This window comes from Colias eurytheme, chromosome 23 (genome assembly GCF_061535395.1).
Source record: "Colias eurytheme isolate Ceu_HAF_F1 chromosome 23, ilColEury1 Martin Lab GWU primary, whole genome shotgun sequence".
NCBI classification, from domain to species: domain Eukaryota; kingdom Metazoa; phylum Arthropoda; class Insecta; order Lepidoptera; family Pieridae; genus Colias; species Colias eurytheme.
In genome coordinates this window covers 6,082,649-6,102,096 of record NC_143002.1, presented here as the reverse complement: position 1 = coordinate 6,102,096, position 19,448 = coordinate 6,082,649, and the positions used below count along the sequence as shown (strand labels likewise).

At 33.0% G+C, this 19,448-nt stretch overlaps 2 protein-coding genes across 2 annotated transcripts; both read right to left on the bottom strand.

Annotated features, from left to right (window-relative positions):
• Window positions 1-8,519: 8,519 nt before the first annotated feature.
• Window positions 8,520-12,751, bottom strand: LOC149898336 (putative G protein-coupled receptor No18). The gene is made up of 4 exons (XM_090115579.1): window positions 12,307-12,751; window positions 11,003-11,231; window positions 10,442-10,628; window positions 8,520-9,278 (listed from the first exon to the last, which is right to left on the bottom strand). The coding sequence occupies exons 1-4, from the start codon at window positions 12,719-12,721 to the stop codon at window positions 8,706-8,708; spliced, it is 1,404 nt and encodes a 467-aa protein (XP_089971705.1). The 5' UTR covers window positions 12,722-12,751; the 3' UTR covers window positions 8,520-8,705.
• A 3,636-nt stretch (window positions 12,752-16,387) lies between these two features.
• On the bottom strand, window positions 16,388-18,230 carry LOC149898335 (uncharacterized). The gene is made up of 2 exons (XM_090115366.1): window positions 17,898-18,230; window positions 16,388-16,616 (listed from the first exon to the last, which is right to left on the bottom strand). The coding sequence occupies exons 1-2, from the start codon at window positions 18,194-18,196 to the stop codon at window positions 16,577-16,579; spliced, it is 339 nt and encodes a 112-aa protein (XP_089971492.1). The 5' UTR covers window positions 18,197-18,230; the 3' UTR covers window positions 16,388-16,576.
• Between the last annotated feature and the right edge of the window lie 1,218 nt (window positions 18,231-19,448).

Here is a 19,448-nt window from a genome sequence, read left to right as displayed (position 1 = left end):
CATAGGGGTCAATATATAACGATTTTTCATTCTATATTGCATAGGGTTGCCAACTGAGCAGTTATACTAAAGATATATAGGGAGTAAAGATTTAGTGCTTGTTTGTTTGATACGCAGTCAATCGCTTACAAGAATAATATATCGTTAGAATAATATATCGTTAGAAAGCTTCATAATTATTATTAAAATTTTAACTTTTATACTTATACTAATAACTTGAACCAGTCAATCGATTACAGCCACATCAAATATCTACAGACGAACAAATAATAAATATACCACCAGATTCAATTTCGACAGTTCATGCACCAAGGAATCAAGAACAGAACAAAAGGCGTAGAAGAAGGTTGAACGAATAGTACTATATACCTTTCTTACATTTTATAACATAACTACCTTTACAAAAACATGATAATAACGATTTAAATAAGGGAATTCTAAATACTTTTATTCTCGTGGGATACGAGACGGAGTATTTAAAGGTACCGAAAACATGTCGTGAAAGTGGGCATCCACAAAACTTCTATTAACTTTAGCCTATTTATATGGCTGGTCAATCTGTAACGATTTTCTGTTCTACCTTGCGAACTTAAGCTAATATTATATGGGGAAAATTGCTTTAGTTAAAATCAGATTAGTAAGTTAGATTCGTAGATATCTCAAAAGCACATACACAAGTTACATTCAAACTGTGTAATTAAAACAGGCTTACAACCTGTAATATTAAAAAGACGTGTGGCACTCGGGGACTGCCGCGGTAAAGCTATTGCATGCTATGCCTTCAAGCCACACCTCCGCGCCCGTCGGAGTGGGGAGCGTGAGGTTTTTCGTTACTAAATTTCTGGATTCGGTCCCCGCGCTCAATGCCCGCGATAGAAGCTATGCAATAGCTTAATTAAATCCTAGAGAATTATTTTAAAATATATTTTATTATTAGACAGCTACTATATACAGATTTAACAATAAGTTTCACTAGATTTTTAACTTCGACTTGGCAAGTCAAAAAAGTCCCTTGTTAATGAGATTCTTCACTGCGGTAAAATAGTATAGTAGCATGTCATTACATAGCCTCTTAAACCTTTAATTTTCAGACATAAAAACCATAACATAAACTGCATCGTCAAGAAAGACAGATGAACACACTTTTCCGCTTATTATATTTAAGGAAGGATCATATTTTGTTTTATAGCGCGGAAAAACTTGACCCTGTCGATAAGGGTGATAAATCTCAAACCATTTCTCATTCTACCTTGCGTAGGGCGGTCAACGACATCTATCTATAAATGTCATAGTGAGAAATATTTTTTGCTGGTTACGATTTAAAAAAAACTCAACCAATTGTAAAAATTATTCTACGCATAGAAAATTATATATTTTCAGAGGAAAACAGTTAATATTGTTTTTTCTCGTGTTTCTGTTGTATAGTTTTTGGAAATAATTACTTAATTAGAAATGTTTTGGTGCCGAAAATCTCGTTATTGCACCCAAAATCACCTTATGTATATACCTAAGTGAACGATCTACATATCTATTATCAAGTGTAGGGTGAAGCTTTGTACCTGGTTACCTGAACAACTAACACATATGAAACTTTAACAAAGACCTTACGAGCAGGTCTCGTGAAGTGTTGTCTCTTGGTGTGTCTTGAAGCCTGTGTAGCAACTAGCACCTACAATATTAGAATTATTGTTGTGTTTGAGGACTGTGGTGACCACTTAACATTACAACATGGACCTTTATTTACAATATTAATTTGTTTTGTGAGGTATGCATAATCTGTATAATCTGTATTTGTAACTTGCATAGACTGTAGATAAAATATTTGTTATCTGGTACGCGCGCCTTTGTTGTTTCTTCCTTTTTTAAATTAAACGTGGCACCGAACAGTTTGTTTTATTACCATTCCCGAAAATATCACAGTTTTGATGATACAAAATAAAGTTTTTGAGGCGCGTTGAGAGTAAAATTTCAAAGTTGCGTCATGGCAATAACGTCACGTCATGGAGTAAGGCGAAGATTTTGGTATCTTTGAATCTTGTCAAAGAAGTTTCACTTCTGACACTGTTTTTTTTCTATTCGAATGTAGAGCCTCAAAATCTACACATCGGATTTTAGCTTAAAACACAATTTTTAAATGGCTACAATCTTTATTTTAATTATATATTCTTGTAAAATAATAAAAGTTTTGCGTATATCCAACTTTTTAATGTAAATATAAAAAATTGGTCACATTATGTACAAATATTATACTTATGTATTCTATTAGAGCTTCTAAAGTTTCTAAAACTTAAAGCTATCTTAAACTTTAGAGAACGCTTGATCCAAGCAAGCGTGATAAATAAAATTTTCATATATTCAATCTTTATCACTTTAAGACCCTTAAAAACTGTTACGAAAGCTCTAGATTCGAATAAGATCCTATCCTATCCTACTAATAGTATAAATGCGAAAGTTTGTGTGGATGTATGTCTATGTTTGTTACTCTTTTACGCAAGTACTACTGAACCGATTACAATTAAATTCAGTACTCATATAAAGAGTAACTTGGAATAACACATAAGATAGGTTTTATTCCGGAAATCCCAGGGGAAAGGGAACTATTCAGGTTTTTTTTTTTGCAATCGCGGGCGAAGCCGCGAGCGGAAAGTACTAGTAACATTAGAATACTTTTTACAGCAAATAAAACATTACTCATTGTATTTACCACGCTCACAAAACGATATTAAATGGTGATTTATAACTTGGATTTGGGTCCGTAAATTATGTATGGATTATGAATAGAGATAATTTATCAAGTGTTATTTAAACACTAATTTCAGCCAGATTTATGTATTTATTTAAACTAAATTATCTATATCTAAATATATGTATAACTCAAAGGTAATTAATTGACTGACTGACATCAACTATCTTTATAACTATCTATCAACGCACAGCCCAAACCACTGGACAGATCGGGCTGAAATTTGTAATGCAGGAAGATGCTAACATCATTACAAACAGCATATGCCTTACTCGACTGAAGCATCAATTCTAGGCCAAATCATGTCCAATTGGTTCAAAACATTTCCAGACATTTTTTAAACACTTTAATATTTTAAACAATTAGGTTTTTATTCAGTTTACATTTATTTAAGCTATGTTCTGTAAAATTGAAATACTGTAGATACTTCCAATAATTTATTAAGAAGCTTTATATAAAAAATCTTACTTTTTTAACATTTAATTTTAGAGGAATGGGTAAATTAAAAACAGCAATACATCATAATTCATTTATTTAAATTATTTATCACAAAAACCAGTTCTAATTGACTGGGACAATTTATTAAAATAAGACTTCATAATATAATATACACATTTAACAAACTACCTATCTTATTTAGACCTCTATAAATAATTATAATAGCATGTGATCACATTCTTAGAAAAAATACTTAATTAAGTACAAATATTTCAACATTTACAAACATTTAATTTCTTATGTATATATTTTAATACATATATGATATGGGTACATTTATATTTTGATTCAATACATTGTTAAAAATATTGCTTCAGTGGTAATAATGTAATTGTTCAAAAACATACATTTCTTTGAGATTTATGATAACTATATAATAACTTACACTAATTGGAACGAAGTTCCATATCGCGCGTTAAAAGTTGTAACGACATTTTTTACTTTAGTTGTGAGCCGTGCGACGTGCGCGTGTTTGTCTGTCTGTCTCTCTCTCCCATAGAACTTCGTTCCAATCGTTTCCCTTGACACATCAAGCTTTTTTTATAAATTTACGTTCTGTACTATCACTTTACTACATATAAGTAGTTTTAATTGTCTTTGACATTGCAATTATAAATATTTCAAATAGAATACAATATAACGTGTAACATATTTAAAATTTCCTTAGCAAATAATCACTACAAGATAATGACTAGAGGTAAATAACTGTATCGGAATGTATTCCTTAACACGTTTTCTTAAGAACTAAAATCATTTGTCAACACATTTGTATACATAAACAAAAATATTGGTGCATTTTTACAACTACATATAGAGCCATTGAATCGTGAATAGAAAGTTTCAACAAATACAAGCGTATTCACTATACAGGCATTATAATTATTTACGGTATACCTATCATACAGTATTATATTATGGTTATATGTAGGAGTAAATAAACTTACACATAATATGATAGGAACCGTAAAAAACAAATTAATTTCTTATGCGTTTTTGAGAGCTTTTGTTATGCGTTATAAAAAACACTCTTGAATACTTACATACATAGAAGGTTATATTTAAGAGTAGAAAATATAAAAAAAATGTAAGTGTGCATGTGTGTTTAACAACTTATAACAACAAAGAATTCAAAAAAGGTCATACTCCAATAATTTTATGCAGTTCAAAAAATCTGAATATTCATCCATAGGCTTCATCTGATATGGATAGTGTCCAAATAAATGTGACAGAAAATTCATGTACGTTTAACGTTTTGAAGTTATAGGTACGAATATTTTATTTAGAAGACAGATATTTAGAATAAAATAATAAGATAAGGAATACAATTTTTCGCGCCAACCCTCAGCAAAGATATGCAACAAGGAATAGAAAACAAGAAATAGGCAGCAACAATCTGCCATGTCTTTTTTCTATAATTTTTATATTCTCAACTAGCGGTTCGCCCCGGCTTCGCCCGTGGTACATGTTTACGTTTTCTCTACATAAGAACCATCCTCGTACTTCAAGGAATATAATAAAAAAAGAATTATTGAAATCGGTTCAGCCGTTCTCGAGTTATGCGCTTACCAACACATTTTGCGATTCATTTTTATATTCTCAATATCTAAAAATTGACAAATCAAACGACACATACACGCTTCAAACCAAAAATGCAAAGCCATTACCCAACTTTCTGTAGTAAAAAATAACTTTCCTTTTAACCGTGCTCATTTAGTAAGCGGACTGTTAAGAAACCAACGAGCAGAAGCATTTACGGAGTTTTTTGCAACTGTATTTCAGCCATTTTACGAGTATTGGAAGAGTGAAAATATCGTAACATTTCCCCAATTTGATTGGATACAACGAAACTCTTTTAGCTTTATTGCTCCCTGAATTCATTAATCTTTTTGTTACAACAATCTCTATTAAATTAATACATACATGTGAATGAAAATTCTTTATTGCGTTACAAATATATTATAAAATAAACAAAAAACGTAACAACAGCAAAATGCACAAGGCCGCCTAGGTAGCGATCTCTACCAGGCAACCCTAACAAAAAAGGAGATAAAAAGAAGGAAATTGTTATTACTGTACAAAATAAATGTATAACCGTAATAATTGTAAAAATAAAAATAATCTATTAATAATTACGAGAGGATATCAAAATTAACTTATTATTAGAATTATTATAATGTTATAAATTAATTCCCAACTGGCAACCCGAACCGAGCGGGTGTTTATAAAAATGAGCTGAACAGCGGATTTGACACTTTCCGTTGGGCTCTCGGACGTAACGGTCGTTTTGGTTGTGCTTAGTTGTGTTAATAATTATTTTGAGTCGATTATTATTTTATTGTTGAAAGTAGACATATAAAGTCATTTTGTAAGGAATAAAACTTTTCCAGGTTAAATTTAACACGTTCGCGGACAGTAACGACCACTGGCGTATAGACAGCTAAAAGTGATACGACAGTACGTCTGTCGACGTATCAGTTTTTACTTGCATAAAATCAGTACGCCAAACGACGAGCGATTTTTCATACTATCATAAAGAACGGCATGTTGCACTGTCATCACAGGTATAATTACGACTTTTGTACTGTCACTGCATTATTTACAAAAATTCGTCAAAGGAAGGTACTTCCACGCATACATTCATATTTTTTTACCCCTCTCCCCGCGCACACTACGCCCGTGGGCGTCATGTTTGCATACGGTTAGTCGAGTACTGCGCCGCTGCGGTGATCCCGCGTGCCGCGTGTGAATTGTTGTTTAGAAATTGAGTATTTTGTTTCCAACGTAATTTAATTGTTTTACTCATACTGTATGTACTAATTCAAGTCTAGTTGCTTATGTAAACAACATATTTATGTTGCTATTGTTTGTTGTGAACACGATTTTGTTGAACTAAATTTGTAACGAATATTTTTGCAAATAGCGTCTCGAGACTCGTTCGAAAAAGAACAAAAACGTCTTCAAGACCTGTTTGATGCAGGGTCTACCCCTGAATCGAGTCCATACCCATTTGCTGATGATGGTGACTATGAATCTGACGCTGAGTACTTACGACGTTTACGCCTATATCCGTTCTGTCATATCATATGGTTTTTTGACCATGTGTTGAAACACTACGCCCCTGGGCAATGTATGAAAAAAAGTAGTGTCTCAGTAGCTGCAACCTGTAAACCAGTACTGTCCGCGAACGTGTTAAAATCGTTAAGATCAGAATTGGGATTGCCACGCGTTTTAGACCGTTTGCCATCTAAATTTAGTGCTTATTAGTTGTTGTTCAGTTCAGTTGTTCAGTGTTGAAAGAACATTATCTCAACCGTAGCGAAATAACGTCCGTTGCGTCCTGTGAGCGGGAGTCATTAAGTACCTTGGGGCTATTGATTAGTCATGGTCAGGTTAGGCCGAGTCGGGGAAGCAAAGTTGTTAAGAAAATAACTAGTTGCTATGATAATAACAGGTACAACGGGACAGTTCTCAACATGCTACGTGTTGAAGGAGGCAACAAGGGTTCCCAATGGTCCAATGTGCAATGGCACGTGCGCTGCACATCCACTGCGCCGCTGCAGTTGCTGACAACGGGCTTCCGGGCTGCTTGCAACCAATCTACGGCGCCAGGATGCCTGCGTGAACGAGGATCGACGGTAGCCACTCACCGCTGCTGTCGAAGACTTTGTGTTTGTGGTGCTATTGTTTATAGACCACTTAGAGAACATACGAGGGTATGGGTCTCTGTTTTGAAAGTTTGTGGTGCTATTGTTTATAGACCACTAGAGAACATACGAAGGTATGGGTCTCTCTGTTTTGAAAGTTTGTGGTGCTATTGTTTATAGACCACTAGAGGACATACATGGGTATGGGTCTCTGTTTTGAAAGTTTGTGGTGCTATTGTTTATAGACCACTAGAGAACGTACAAAAGGTATGGGTCTCTCTGTTTTAAATTTTTGTGGTGCTAATGTGTTTAGGCCACTTAGAGAACATGCAAAATGTATGGGTCTCTGTTTTTGCTTTTTAATACACTAAGTATTTGCTTTTTAATACACCTTGTCTATGGCCGCTTGAGTGCACGCTTGCGTCCATGGCACTGGTAATGGTAAAATAGAGATGAAGGTCATTTTTCGTTCCCCTGCATAAGATATACGCTTCAGACTATAACGCGAAACTAGGTTGATTGCTAACAAGTTTCCTTTATGTTCCTGAGACAGCGCTAAGGCGATGTTGAGTAGATTTCAAGGGATGAAGCAAGCAGGTTGGATGGATCTGATGTTACTTGCTAGTGGTAGAAGTCATGCTGCGGTCGAGGACGCCGCACTGTCAGGAACGGCCGTGTTATAAATTAATTCCCAACTGGCAACCCGAACCGAGCGGGTGTTTATAAAAATGAGCTGAACAGCGGATTTGACACTTTCCGTTGGGCTCTCGGACGTAACGGTCGTTTTGGTTGTGCTTAGTTGTGTTAATAATTATTTTGAGTCGATTATTATTTTATTGTTGAAAGTAGACATATAAAGTCATTTTGTAAGGAATAAAACTTTTCCAGGTTAAATTTAAAATCGTTAAGAATAATATATTGAGATCATAATCTTAATTTATTTACAAAACTTAAACTGATGTTATGATGTATACATTATACCATAATGTATTTAACAGTATTAATAATATTAATTACATTAAAGATTAGAAATCCTACAAACTAAAATTCCCTAAAGAAAAGCGTCAATGGATTTTGTTGAGAACTTATTCTTTACATCGATTTTTATACACATCGTGATTATAATAGATTTATTAAATGTTCTATATATTATGAATGGACAAGAATGAAATAGCTTTATTCATGGTCATAAAATTCACAATATAATTATGCAGATAACACAATTAGTGAAGTCCCGTGTCCCATACTGGGGTGGGGCAGATGCATTACGCATACATCTGTTTCACTGATCGATTTTCTTTAGGGACAAATAGGGGATCAGCCTTCCGTGTTCTGCCAGACCAAGACATTTTTTTCTTCGTCTCCACCGGATATCGAACCCAGAACCCCTCAGTTCTACGCTCACGCGTCAACCACTGCACCAAGGAGGCGGCGGTAAAAGACAATAGAGATCATTAATTGAAGTTAATGATCAATTCAAAGTTTTGATAATGAAGCTTGATTGTTAAATTATTGCAGTTCATTGTAATACTATAATTCCCAATTATGTATGCATGAGAATTGAGATCAATTGAATAAAAAAATTGCAAAAAATAATAAGCATAGCCTTAAATTAACGTAAAAGAACACTGAATTAAATTCCAAATTGTTGGAACTCGAATACCTACATGGAAAAAGTTCATTACAATAGAAAGCTTGCTTAATATACATAAAGCCCTGTCTTTAATTAACTGTTATCACGAATGAAAACAAAAAGTCAAAAAGTTCAAAATTTTTATAAGTTTAAAAATTTCATTCTTGTCCCAAATATGACCAGTACCTTAATGCTTATTCCGTTTACATTTTTTAATAGTCAGCCTCCAAAACGCCAATCTAAAGTCGGGAGAATAGAACGCGTAGATAAATGGATTGATCGCGGAATTGAACCAACCCAGCCACGTCAGTACATACATCAATACGGGATTGACGTAACCATTTGGTATGAACGGGGTCAGCAAATAGTATAAGAAGAACGGCAGCCAACAGGCCACAAAACCCCCTACCACTAGACTCAAAGTTTGAGCAGTTTTCGTCTCTCGCCTCAACGATGATACTCTATTATTCTCTATGTGGTCTTTGACTGAATGCGTTCTATGCCGACCTGAATTCCGATATTTAAAATTGGCTTTAAAGGTCACGTCGTTTGAGAATCTTGATTCTCTTTCTTTGGATTTGTAGTTTTTAGACTGTCTTCGTTTTTCGGTTCTGAAGCAGCATGGACATCTCTGCTCTTGTTGGGAGGTCTGGCTCTGTTGGGTTGAGCTTTTTGACGTTTGTTTTGACGCGTTCTGACGTAAGGAAAGTTTGTCAGAACCGGAGTCGGATTCTGTACGAATGCAGGATAGGTTTCCTTTCTGTAACAAAAATTTACTATGAATATAAGAATAAGTAATACAGGTCATAAAAGGTTATATTTTAATACAAATTTATGTATCTTAAAATCATAAAAAGTGCCGATATGTCTGTTAAATTGTAATCTATATGTACTCGTAACGGTATCACTGTATCAACCTTTCAGACATTTCACATCCATTCACTGATCAATTTTTTACGGATACGTAATTGACCTGCCATGTCCAGACGTTATACTGACCTTACGGGATCGACTGGAGGTATATATAGGTATGTAAAGAATAATATTATATCTGAGATCCATTTAAAATTGATAGCTCTACATAATGCATAAAAAGAGCGTGTTTGCCGAGCACACGTGTCAGAAGTGAAATTCCTTTGGCAAGATTCGAAGATAACAAAATCGTCTCCTCACTCCATGACGTGACGGTATTGCCATGACGCGATCTTGAAATTTACTTTCAACGCGCCTACAGAAGTTTCACTTCCAAAAGTCTTTTTCCAAGTTTAAAATGATTTATTAGTAAATTATCGTATTTCAAATAATCGGGATAAATGATAATAGCAACGTTTAAATTCAACAGTTTACAAATAAATATTTTAAACATCAAAGTTTTAACGGAATTTAAATCTCTATCCAATTCACGTGAAAAACTGATGGTTCTTTCAATAATAAATGGCTAGCGGGCAATTTTGGGAATTCTAAAAATGTATTGTTGCTCGGAAAAGAGCTATCAAGTTTAGTCGTTAAAAATTCGAGCCATTTCAGTTCTAACACGGAATTGAGCTTTTAACTAGGTATTTTAAAATGTGCAATGTGCATACCTTAGTATATCTAGGAAAAGTGTAAATTCTGCTATTTTTCCGGATCTGATATCTTTTTAATTTATGCTTCGAGTTATGAAGATCATCTATTGATATACTTTTATCTTTTTTTAACATCTTTAATTATCGTAACTCATATATTTTATACGCAACATAACAAATTACTTTATAATTCTAAGAAATAAGACACTGAAGAAAAAAACTTATAAACTATTTGAGACCATATTTTTATATCCTCCAAACAACCGTCTCTACATAGCAAATGGTATCCTTAAATCTCACTAAACACCATTTCTATGAAGAAAATACTAAATAGTTCCCCATATAAATAATAACTTACTTTATTACATTTGCTGGCTGTGCTGGCCAATTGCTGATGTCGCCTAGCAACCACACAGGATATCCTAGCATACACGTACACCATGACAATCATTGGTAGAAAGAACGACCCCATCGCTGAGAAAACAACATATCCTGGATTTTGGTTGTATCTGCACACTCCACCTTGATTGTGATCTGGCTCATACCTAAAATAAGGAAAGCTTTTAGATAAATGTTATTACAGAAGTATAAGTTTGTAATTTTCATATTATTATCTCTAAGATTATATTGATTTCCAAAAATAATGTAAGCCCAAATGCAGCTAAAACTATTCATATCTAGTTCTATAGGACATATATTATATGGATTTGGGTAAGCTTTTTAAGTAAGTAAACAAAAAATAATAACTACCTTTAAAAACTAAAAACAATTCCTTATTAAAATTTCATTTCAAAGTTGATTTAAACATAATAATCATTAAACTGTTCTATATAATCACGGCAATAAAAAATCAGAAAAATAACTAACACTCCTATTACAGTAAAATTATACGAGTAGGTATAAGTAAAACTATACGAACCATCCAAACATAGGTGGACACGTGATAGCACCAGCCGAGATCCAAACAAAAAATATCATAGTTAGGGCCAGCTTTTTCGACCTCCGTCGTCGAGAGTAAGTTAAGGGTCTGGTCACTGCCAAATATCTGTCAATGCTGATAGCGCAAAGGGATAGAATGGATGCAGTACACAATAGAATGTCCAAGCTAATCCAGATGTCACAGAGAATCCAACCAAGCTCCCATTTACCTAGAATAATAACCTAGTTTAAGATGTATACGTAAAGAATTTATACTTTTATAATTTTAAAGATGGATTTATGAAACTGAACCAAATTACTCTTACGCGACATTTTATTAAAATTGGTTTTATAGTGTTCAGATTATGGCATCACCACAACGTAACGCCATTCTTCAACTTATAAGATGCAGGTAGCGAGTAAATTGTATTATCGATTTATAAAATTGGTCTAACCTGATCATCCCGAAACATTTTAGCAAAAAAATTCAGGGTTTTGAATAATCTACTTATCATTTATACTTCATTTAACAAGTAGATTATCGAGGCTCTTTACATTTCTATACAAATCCCTAAAAAACGACAATTTACAAAAAATTTTCAATCTCGCCAAAAACTCGGAGTTCATTGACAGGCCTCAAAACATAATTCTCATTGTAGAAAAGCATTAAATAACCATTATACGTTGATTCAATTTGGTGAGGTGAAAAGCGTAGTTAATGAAACGTGAAGGCTTTGAAATGGCTATCAATCACATTTTCAAAAGACTGAAGTATCAAGTACTACCTAATGGTTGATACTCCAATGGCCCGAATGTCATACCGCTGTATAACTGATTTACGATTTACAAAGCTAATCAACTTTCATTTGAAATTGATACAGTCGATTAATGGGTTATTATGTAATATTCAGCTTCATTGTAAGCTAATTGTATTTTTGTGTATAATTTAATTCATATTGCTCGATTTATAAGAATATGAAGAATAACACAAACCTATAGAACTCGCAGATATTTTTAAAACTTAATGTACCTACGAAGCAGAATTTGAATACAATTTCTTTTATATGAAAAAATATGTTAATTATTATTCAAGAATTTCATTAATCACATTTTTATTTTATTCATATTGTTCGCTTTCCTAAAATAACATCTTATTCTAATTTAAATTTTAAATTTGCAGCATGTTTTATTTCTCTGTTAGGCGTTAATTTTATGATTCATTGAAAATTAAAATGCTATTTTAAGCAAATTTTTCTTATTCTATTTTTAATCCATAAATGTTTTTATTAATTCATTTAATCTTACCTCTTATATGAACAGCAATCGCCGGGGGCATTACAAATATCCCCACAAGCAGATCAGCCGCTGCCAAGCTAGTAACAAAGCAATTCGTAACAGTCCTCAATCTCTTAGTAGTCACTACAGCTGATATTATCAAAGTATTACCTATCACTGTTATCACTATTAAAACACACAGTATAATAACAACAGCAGCTTCAAAAGCCTCATATTCAGTTACACTACACGCTTCATCTGTTACATTACTATGACTACAGTTCGTCCTGTCTTTATCTATATTTCTTATAACGTGGTAAATATAGTTTGTTGTGTTCTGCTCTTCGTTTTCCACATTTTCGATGAATAATTCTGTGTCTGTGTGATTTGACTCGTTCCATTTCACTTGATTCTCTATTGCCTTGTAGTCTGATATTGCGATCATAGGTTACACGTTGTGATGGTGTAAGGACGTCATGTTCTGTAACAATGAAATAAAATTACTGAGGAATATTGGATATTTTGGTAAATTTACGTATTACTACGATATTAGGGTGCTTTTTCATCAATAATATGCGAGGATGTGTATCGAGGAATGTGTTTGTAAAGAACCGAACATATCGTTTCATTTATTGAAGATTGAAGCATTTAGCGTCTGAAAATCTCAATAATACTATTAGTTAATTACAAATACATTCCTGGCTACACATAGAAATCTAAATAACTTGTCATTTAGATTTCTATGTGGCTACACATCCTCGCACATTATTGGTGGAAAAGTATCCTTAGGCTTGATGCAGATGATATTGTATTTCAATCAAAATTAACATAAACAACAACAACTATGAACAGCATGTACACAAAAACGCCGACTTACACACAAGAGTAGGAGATAGACACTGTTATGGCACAAGGAACAGAAATAGAATTGAAATGCCATTTTTCCGATTAGCTAAAGTTAAAAATTCATTTATGGGTCAAGGTATACGCTTTTACAATAGAATTCCTCATAATATTAAAGAGTTCAGTAGTTCTAAATTTAAAACTTATATAAAAAATGTACTAGTTCAGAGAGCGTACTACAGTATTCAGGAATATATGGACGATAAAAACCCATGGAGGGTTGTCGCGAAAAAACCACAGGACAGTTCTTTGTCATGTTATTATAATATATGATGTTACATATGTATTTTGTAAAATTGTAAAACTGACATGATTTAAAAGAGCAACTATGGAGTTTCTTGCCGGTTCTTCTCCGTAGATACTGCTTTCCGAATCGGTGGTAAATTTTAAAATATGTAATGACGTTTCAAAAGTGCTTCTATAAGAAGTCTAATTGAATGAATAAATGTTTGAGTTTGAGTTTGAGTTTGAAACTCCACAGATTCTTTCAATTTCCGTGTGTATTGGATGCTATTTTTTGTTATTAATTTTATGCTATGAAATCACTAATATATCTAAACAAATTAGACTTCAGTCAGATATAGAGACGTGGTTTCAAAACTCGCTTCACTTTTTTAATTCTATCGCGTTCAAAAAAATCTCCAGTCAATTACATTTAACTATGCAATGAATTCATACTCGACCGACTTTTGCCTTGAAGTATCATTTTTCTCGTTTTAATTGACCGTGTTTCGTGAAGAGAGAAAATGTCAACAAAATGTATGAAGATAAAAAATCTACATTCCGGCTATTAAATTATTTTTAATCATTTAATCTTGCTGTGGCCTAAAATTTGTGTCAATTTGCATTTTAGCGACTAAGTACTTCAGTTTATTCTGGGTGAATATGAAAATTAACTGCCGAATTAAGTGGCTAATGAAACCGAAAATATTTTCTATTATGTCCCGTACAATAAAATGAATTAATTGTGTTGTTAGATTATTTTACATTTAAAAAATTCCCCATCGTCCTATACCAGGGATTACCAGGTTAGAAGTTATTCGAGGTCAAAAGTCACCATAAGGTTATATAAAAATTGTAGTAGGTAATTCTATCATCAAAAGACTTTTCATTTCATTCATAATTTAAATCTACCCTTGTATATTTTCATTTTTTTTATAAATTAACTTAAATAACGCAAGCGAATCACAAAACCCTTGCCGTCTCAAAATTACTTCACACAAAGGATAATTCTTACAAGCTTTAGCAAGAAAGCAGACATTCTGACATTAATGAAAATTTAGCAAGGCTACCTTTATTACGAATACGTAAATAATATGGTTTTTGTTTATATTGTTATATTAATTTCACTATACAGGGTGTCCCACTATTGGTATACTAAACGCGAAGAGACTTGTAGTTTAGCTTACACTGATCACGTAAAAAATACTTAAACAACAAAACTACGTTAAAAATTGTTTGCTGAATTTTTTCTGAAAATCCATGTTTTCTTCTCTATCTTCGCGCAGCCAGCATATTGTCTATGAAAACATAATCTTAAACGATAGCTCACGTGCTGGTGGTAAAGTTGGGCAGGTTGCTTGTTATGGGTGTACAAATAGAGTTTTAAGAATTCATCTATTTGAATAAAAAAATGCGTCTGGAATTTTATACGTATTTTTTACGAACTCAGCGTATGCAAAACTATAACCTCCTTTGAGCTTAGTATACCAACAGTGGGACACCCTGTATATATACCTTCTGCAACTACTTTACATTAGTTCCTATTTTGTACCTTTACCTACTGGTAAATCTTGAAAAAAAGTAGCCCGTATTTGACTCTGAGTTTTCAACTATGAATATTCCAAATATATAATCGGTGCTGTCTTTTAGCAGTGAAAGTGTGTCTTATCGTATTAACTTATTAAGTTATGACGAATTAAAAGTGCTTCTAGAAGAGTTCTAATTGACTAATGTTCGTTTCAGTTTGAAGAATAATTTTAAGGCTTTTTTAGCAGGTGTGATGGTAACAAACCCAAGTACACAAAGCTTAGGTCTTTGTGAAAGTATTGTAAGCTTTTTAAGAGGAGTAAGGGCATTAATATCAGAGTAGACGAAATATAAAAGTAGTACTAAGCAGTTATATCTGACTCCTGACATACAGGTTTTTACCTAGTTTGGGAGTCAGAGACTTCAGTATTTCAAAATGTTGTATTCTATTGTCAATAAAGAATTTTTATTTATTTATATCATTGGTGATCAAAAATGAGGATGATGAGTTAAATTGAGGAGATTGAAAAAGGAAAGAGTTATGGAGGGTTATGGAAAGAAAATAGTCAACATTTTCATATTTATTTAATAATTTTCCAACATAATAAAAGTAGATACATAAAACGGAGCGCACTTCTTATAACAAGAGTATAATTATGATAACAAAATTACAATCTCTGAAATAGGATGCTTTTTACAAGATATAATATGTTCATATATTTACGAGTTGGAGGCGATACAATAAATATTACATAATAATTAAAAAATCAGACAATGCTTAGTTTGCTTTTCCACCAATAATAATGGATGTGTAGCGAGGAATGTGTTTGTGAGAACCAATCATATCGCTTCATTTAGTTTGAAGTTTAAACGTATAGCGTTTGAAGCCATGCTATTGGTTATTTATAAACACATTCCTCGCTACACAACCTCGCACATGTGGAAAAGAAACCTTTAGGGAAGGCGGTAATTTAAATTTAAACAAATTTTATCAACCGATATCAAAAGTAGGAGATTGTGAATGCGTCGTATGAGTATTTTTGACGTGACAACGTCTTATAATTTGATAGAGCCAGCTTCACGCACGAAAAAACATGACTCATGCGGCGTTACCTCGCTCTGAGGCGTTCCTTGTAAGGCTTGCAGTGTAAGCGAGAGCGCGGAACGAGCGACAAAGAAGCACAATCGGCCTTAAGACGTTGTCACGTTCAACTATCATCAGTAAACCGACTTTACAGACAGCCAATTTTTTTATTTGTTCCGAGATCCATTCATTTTAAACTAATTTTCATAAAATATATTTTCTTAGGTCACATTATGACGTCAGAGTTAATTCATCCAATCCAACAACAAGAAAAAAATAAAGGTTACTGATATTGCTCAAAAAATATTACAGTTATTATATTTTATAGAAAAATTGTAGACTAGAATCTTAGTAGGCACCTAATATGTATAGGTTTTATCCAATTTGAAAACGAATACATAAATTAATTTACTTTAGATCATAGATCTAAACGTTTTTGAAATATTTAACCAGATACTTAAACAAAAAAAAAATAAGGTCGTTATAATTACAATAAATTGTTCAAATATATTGATCCATGTTTAATGTTTATACTTATAAGTTTTATAAATATAAGAGGAGTCTTTAGGATGTAGGGCATTGAACGCGGAACTTTTTCACATAGCTGAAAACAAATAAAAATCCTTTATTAATAACAGATTAATAACAACAAATAATATAATAAAGAAAATTAAAAATTTGCGATCTTTTATTTTGTTCTATTAAAACTTTCTCCTTCTGTACAGATAAGAAGGATCATGAATTTCCATAATTTTGAATAAATTAATATATCAAAAATATGTGCATGAGACGAAAGCCTAAAAGTAATACAATTCTGATGATTCCCCATAGTTTAAAATGTGATAAGAAGGAGAGAATTAATTATAGAAGAACAATAATAATCTATACATCTCTATATATATAAAATTCTCGTGTCACAATGTTAGTCTGCATACTCCTCCGAAACGGGTGGACCGATTCTCATGAAATTTTCTGTGCATATCGGGTAAGTCTGAGAATCGGCCAACATCTATTATTCATATGTACCACGGGCGAAGCCGGGGCGGACCGCTAGTATATATATAAAACTCAAAGGTGACTGATATAGTGATCTATCAACGCACAGCCCAAACCACTGGACGTATCGGGCTGAAATTTGGCATACAGGTAGATGTTAGGACGTAGGCATCCGCTAAGAAAGGATTCCCGAAATTCTTGCGGGAACGAGGAAAAACGGGCATGCACGTACAAAGTCGTGGGCGGAAGCTAGTATACATATAAACGCAATAAACTTTATACTACTATTGTGAAAATTTATTATTATATTAAAGTTCGAAGTCAGTAATGAAAAATAAACCAACTCAGCAAATGCTGATGTTTTGACACATTCGCAACGCTGATTTTCAGCAGTCAATCAATTAAAATTTGATATTTTTTCAAACCGAACTTAAACGCGCGACGTGTTATGCCGAAAAATATTATATCAATGTTCATAAAAAAAAATATTAACAATATATTTTGGTATAATTTTGAAAAACAACTGTAGACTTTTTAAAAAGGAAAACTATCAAGACAATGATAGATAAGTAACTATGTACATAATAATTATGTTTGTAACATTTACAATAGATACGCTATCCGAATATTATATTTATTGTGGATGACTTTATATATTTTACATTAATAGAGCCTCCGACAACAGCATATGAAACTAAACAATACATAAACAGTGTGAAAAAGGTAGGAAGAAAGATATATATGGGGAATGACTCTACTTAACAAGTTTTAATTTTAATTGAAATAACTTATTTACAGGAAAGAGCTATGTATCACGTATGATATAAGATACATTATACCGATACTATTCACGATAACAATAATCTATTTAAAATTAAATAAAACTTACTCAGTACAACTGATGCATTTACCCCACGGGGCTCTTGCGTAACCACTAGCACACGACTGTATATTTGCGATAAAATCATCGTCGTTCCCATGTCCCTGCTTCGGCACAAAACCTCCTTCATCAGAGTAATCATCATCAGACCGCTTAAAACGAGTTCCTTCTTCAGCATCGAAATCCATTAGAGTCAGATCATCTGCCCTGCCACTTAAACCAAGCAAAAATCCTTTGACATCAGGCTTATCGTTGCCTAGCGCTAGGACAGCGCTCAAAATGAGTGCCCATACGATGTATTCCTTCATATTCGCGACGACGACTGTCTGCCCATCGGTTTGTTTATACCTACTCTTTTATGAATCCGGTTATTTGTACATTCTTAATAATTTATTCACGGCCATCGTAGGAGATACAGGTTACGTTTCGACTTCGTGTGTTTTGTTCGAAAACGTATATATTGAAATAGTAGCAATTCTTCAAGGATATAAAGGCAAAAGGTTAACAGAACCGGCTCATTGATAACCCGTTCTTTCCGCATAGTACGAGAGCCTGGGGTTAAAATTGAATCGTTTTCTTTACCCGATTACTAAACATCATATTTATCGGGCAAATTGATTAATCCATGACCGTATTTAGTAGGAATATTTAGATTATTGTGCAATTTAAGTAAATTGCAATCATATCTTTTATGTATAAATACATAACAATATATTATTATTTTACTTATACTTTCTCATTTGTCCGTTCAAACTTTATCAATTTTCGTTTTCCGCGAGTAATTCAGAAATTCAACAATTTATAAAAAAAAATTTAATCATTATCTTAATATACATAATATAATACATAATATAATTCATATTATATTGTAGATTTCTCTGTAACAAATTATGTGTTTGTGAAAAAAATAACTATTATAATATATTTTATTCAAAATCATTTGTGCTCTTGTACTAAAAATTATATTATTTCGCATACAAAAGTATCTTAACTTTGTCTGGTCGGGGAGATCCCCGGGTCAAGGCTTTAATAAAAATTTAAATATAATATACAGGGTGTCCCACTATTGGCATACTAAGCGCGAACGGACTTGTAGTTTTGCATACACTGATCACGTAAAAAATACTTAAACTAAATTATATCAAAAATTTTTTCAAAATTTTTTCCTGAAAATCCATGTTTTCTTCTCTAGCTTCGCGCAGTCGGCATATACCGCTTCGCTTATGTGAGCATTTGGTCTATGAAACATAATCTTAAACGATAGGTCACGTGCTGGTAGCAAAGCTGGGCGGGTTGCTTGTTATGGGTGTACACATAGAGTTTTAAGAATTCATCTATTTGAAAAAAAAAACTGCGTCTGGAATTTTATAAGTATTTTTTACGTACTCAGCGTATGCAAAACTATAACCTCCTTTGAGCTTAGTATACCAACAGTGGGACACCCTGTATGTATCTAATTATAGTGTATGAAAGAATTGTCTTAGGCCATTCTCCCATTGCGATACGCACAGGCGATTCAAGTATCCTGCAAGTTCTCGGAGACTAGTCGCCGCGGAGTAT

Excerpts from the sequence above, each read along its gene's own strand:
- LOC149898335 (XM_090115366.1), bottom strand. The coding sequence starts at position 18,196 with ATGAAGGAATACATCGTATGGGCACTCATTTTGAGCGCTGTCCTAGCG. Across the intron at positions 16,617-17,897 it reads AAATGCATCAGTTGTACTGA|CTATGTGAAAAAGTTCCGCG; the intron begins GTAAGTTTTATT and ends ATTTGTTTTCAG.
- LOC149898336 (XM_090115579.1), bottom strand. The coding sequence starts at position 12,721 with ATGATCGCAATATCAGACTACAAGGCAATAGAGAATCAAGTGAAATGG. Across the intron at positions 10,629-11,002 it reads TGTCCACCTATGTTTGGATG|GTATGAGCCAGATCACAATC; the intron begins GTTCGTATAGTT and ends TCCTTATTTTAG. Across the intron at positions 9,279-10,441 it reads CAGCCAGCAAATGTAATAAA|AAAGGAAACCTATCCTGCAT; the intron begins GTAAGTTATTAT and ends TTTTTGTTACAG.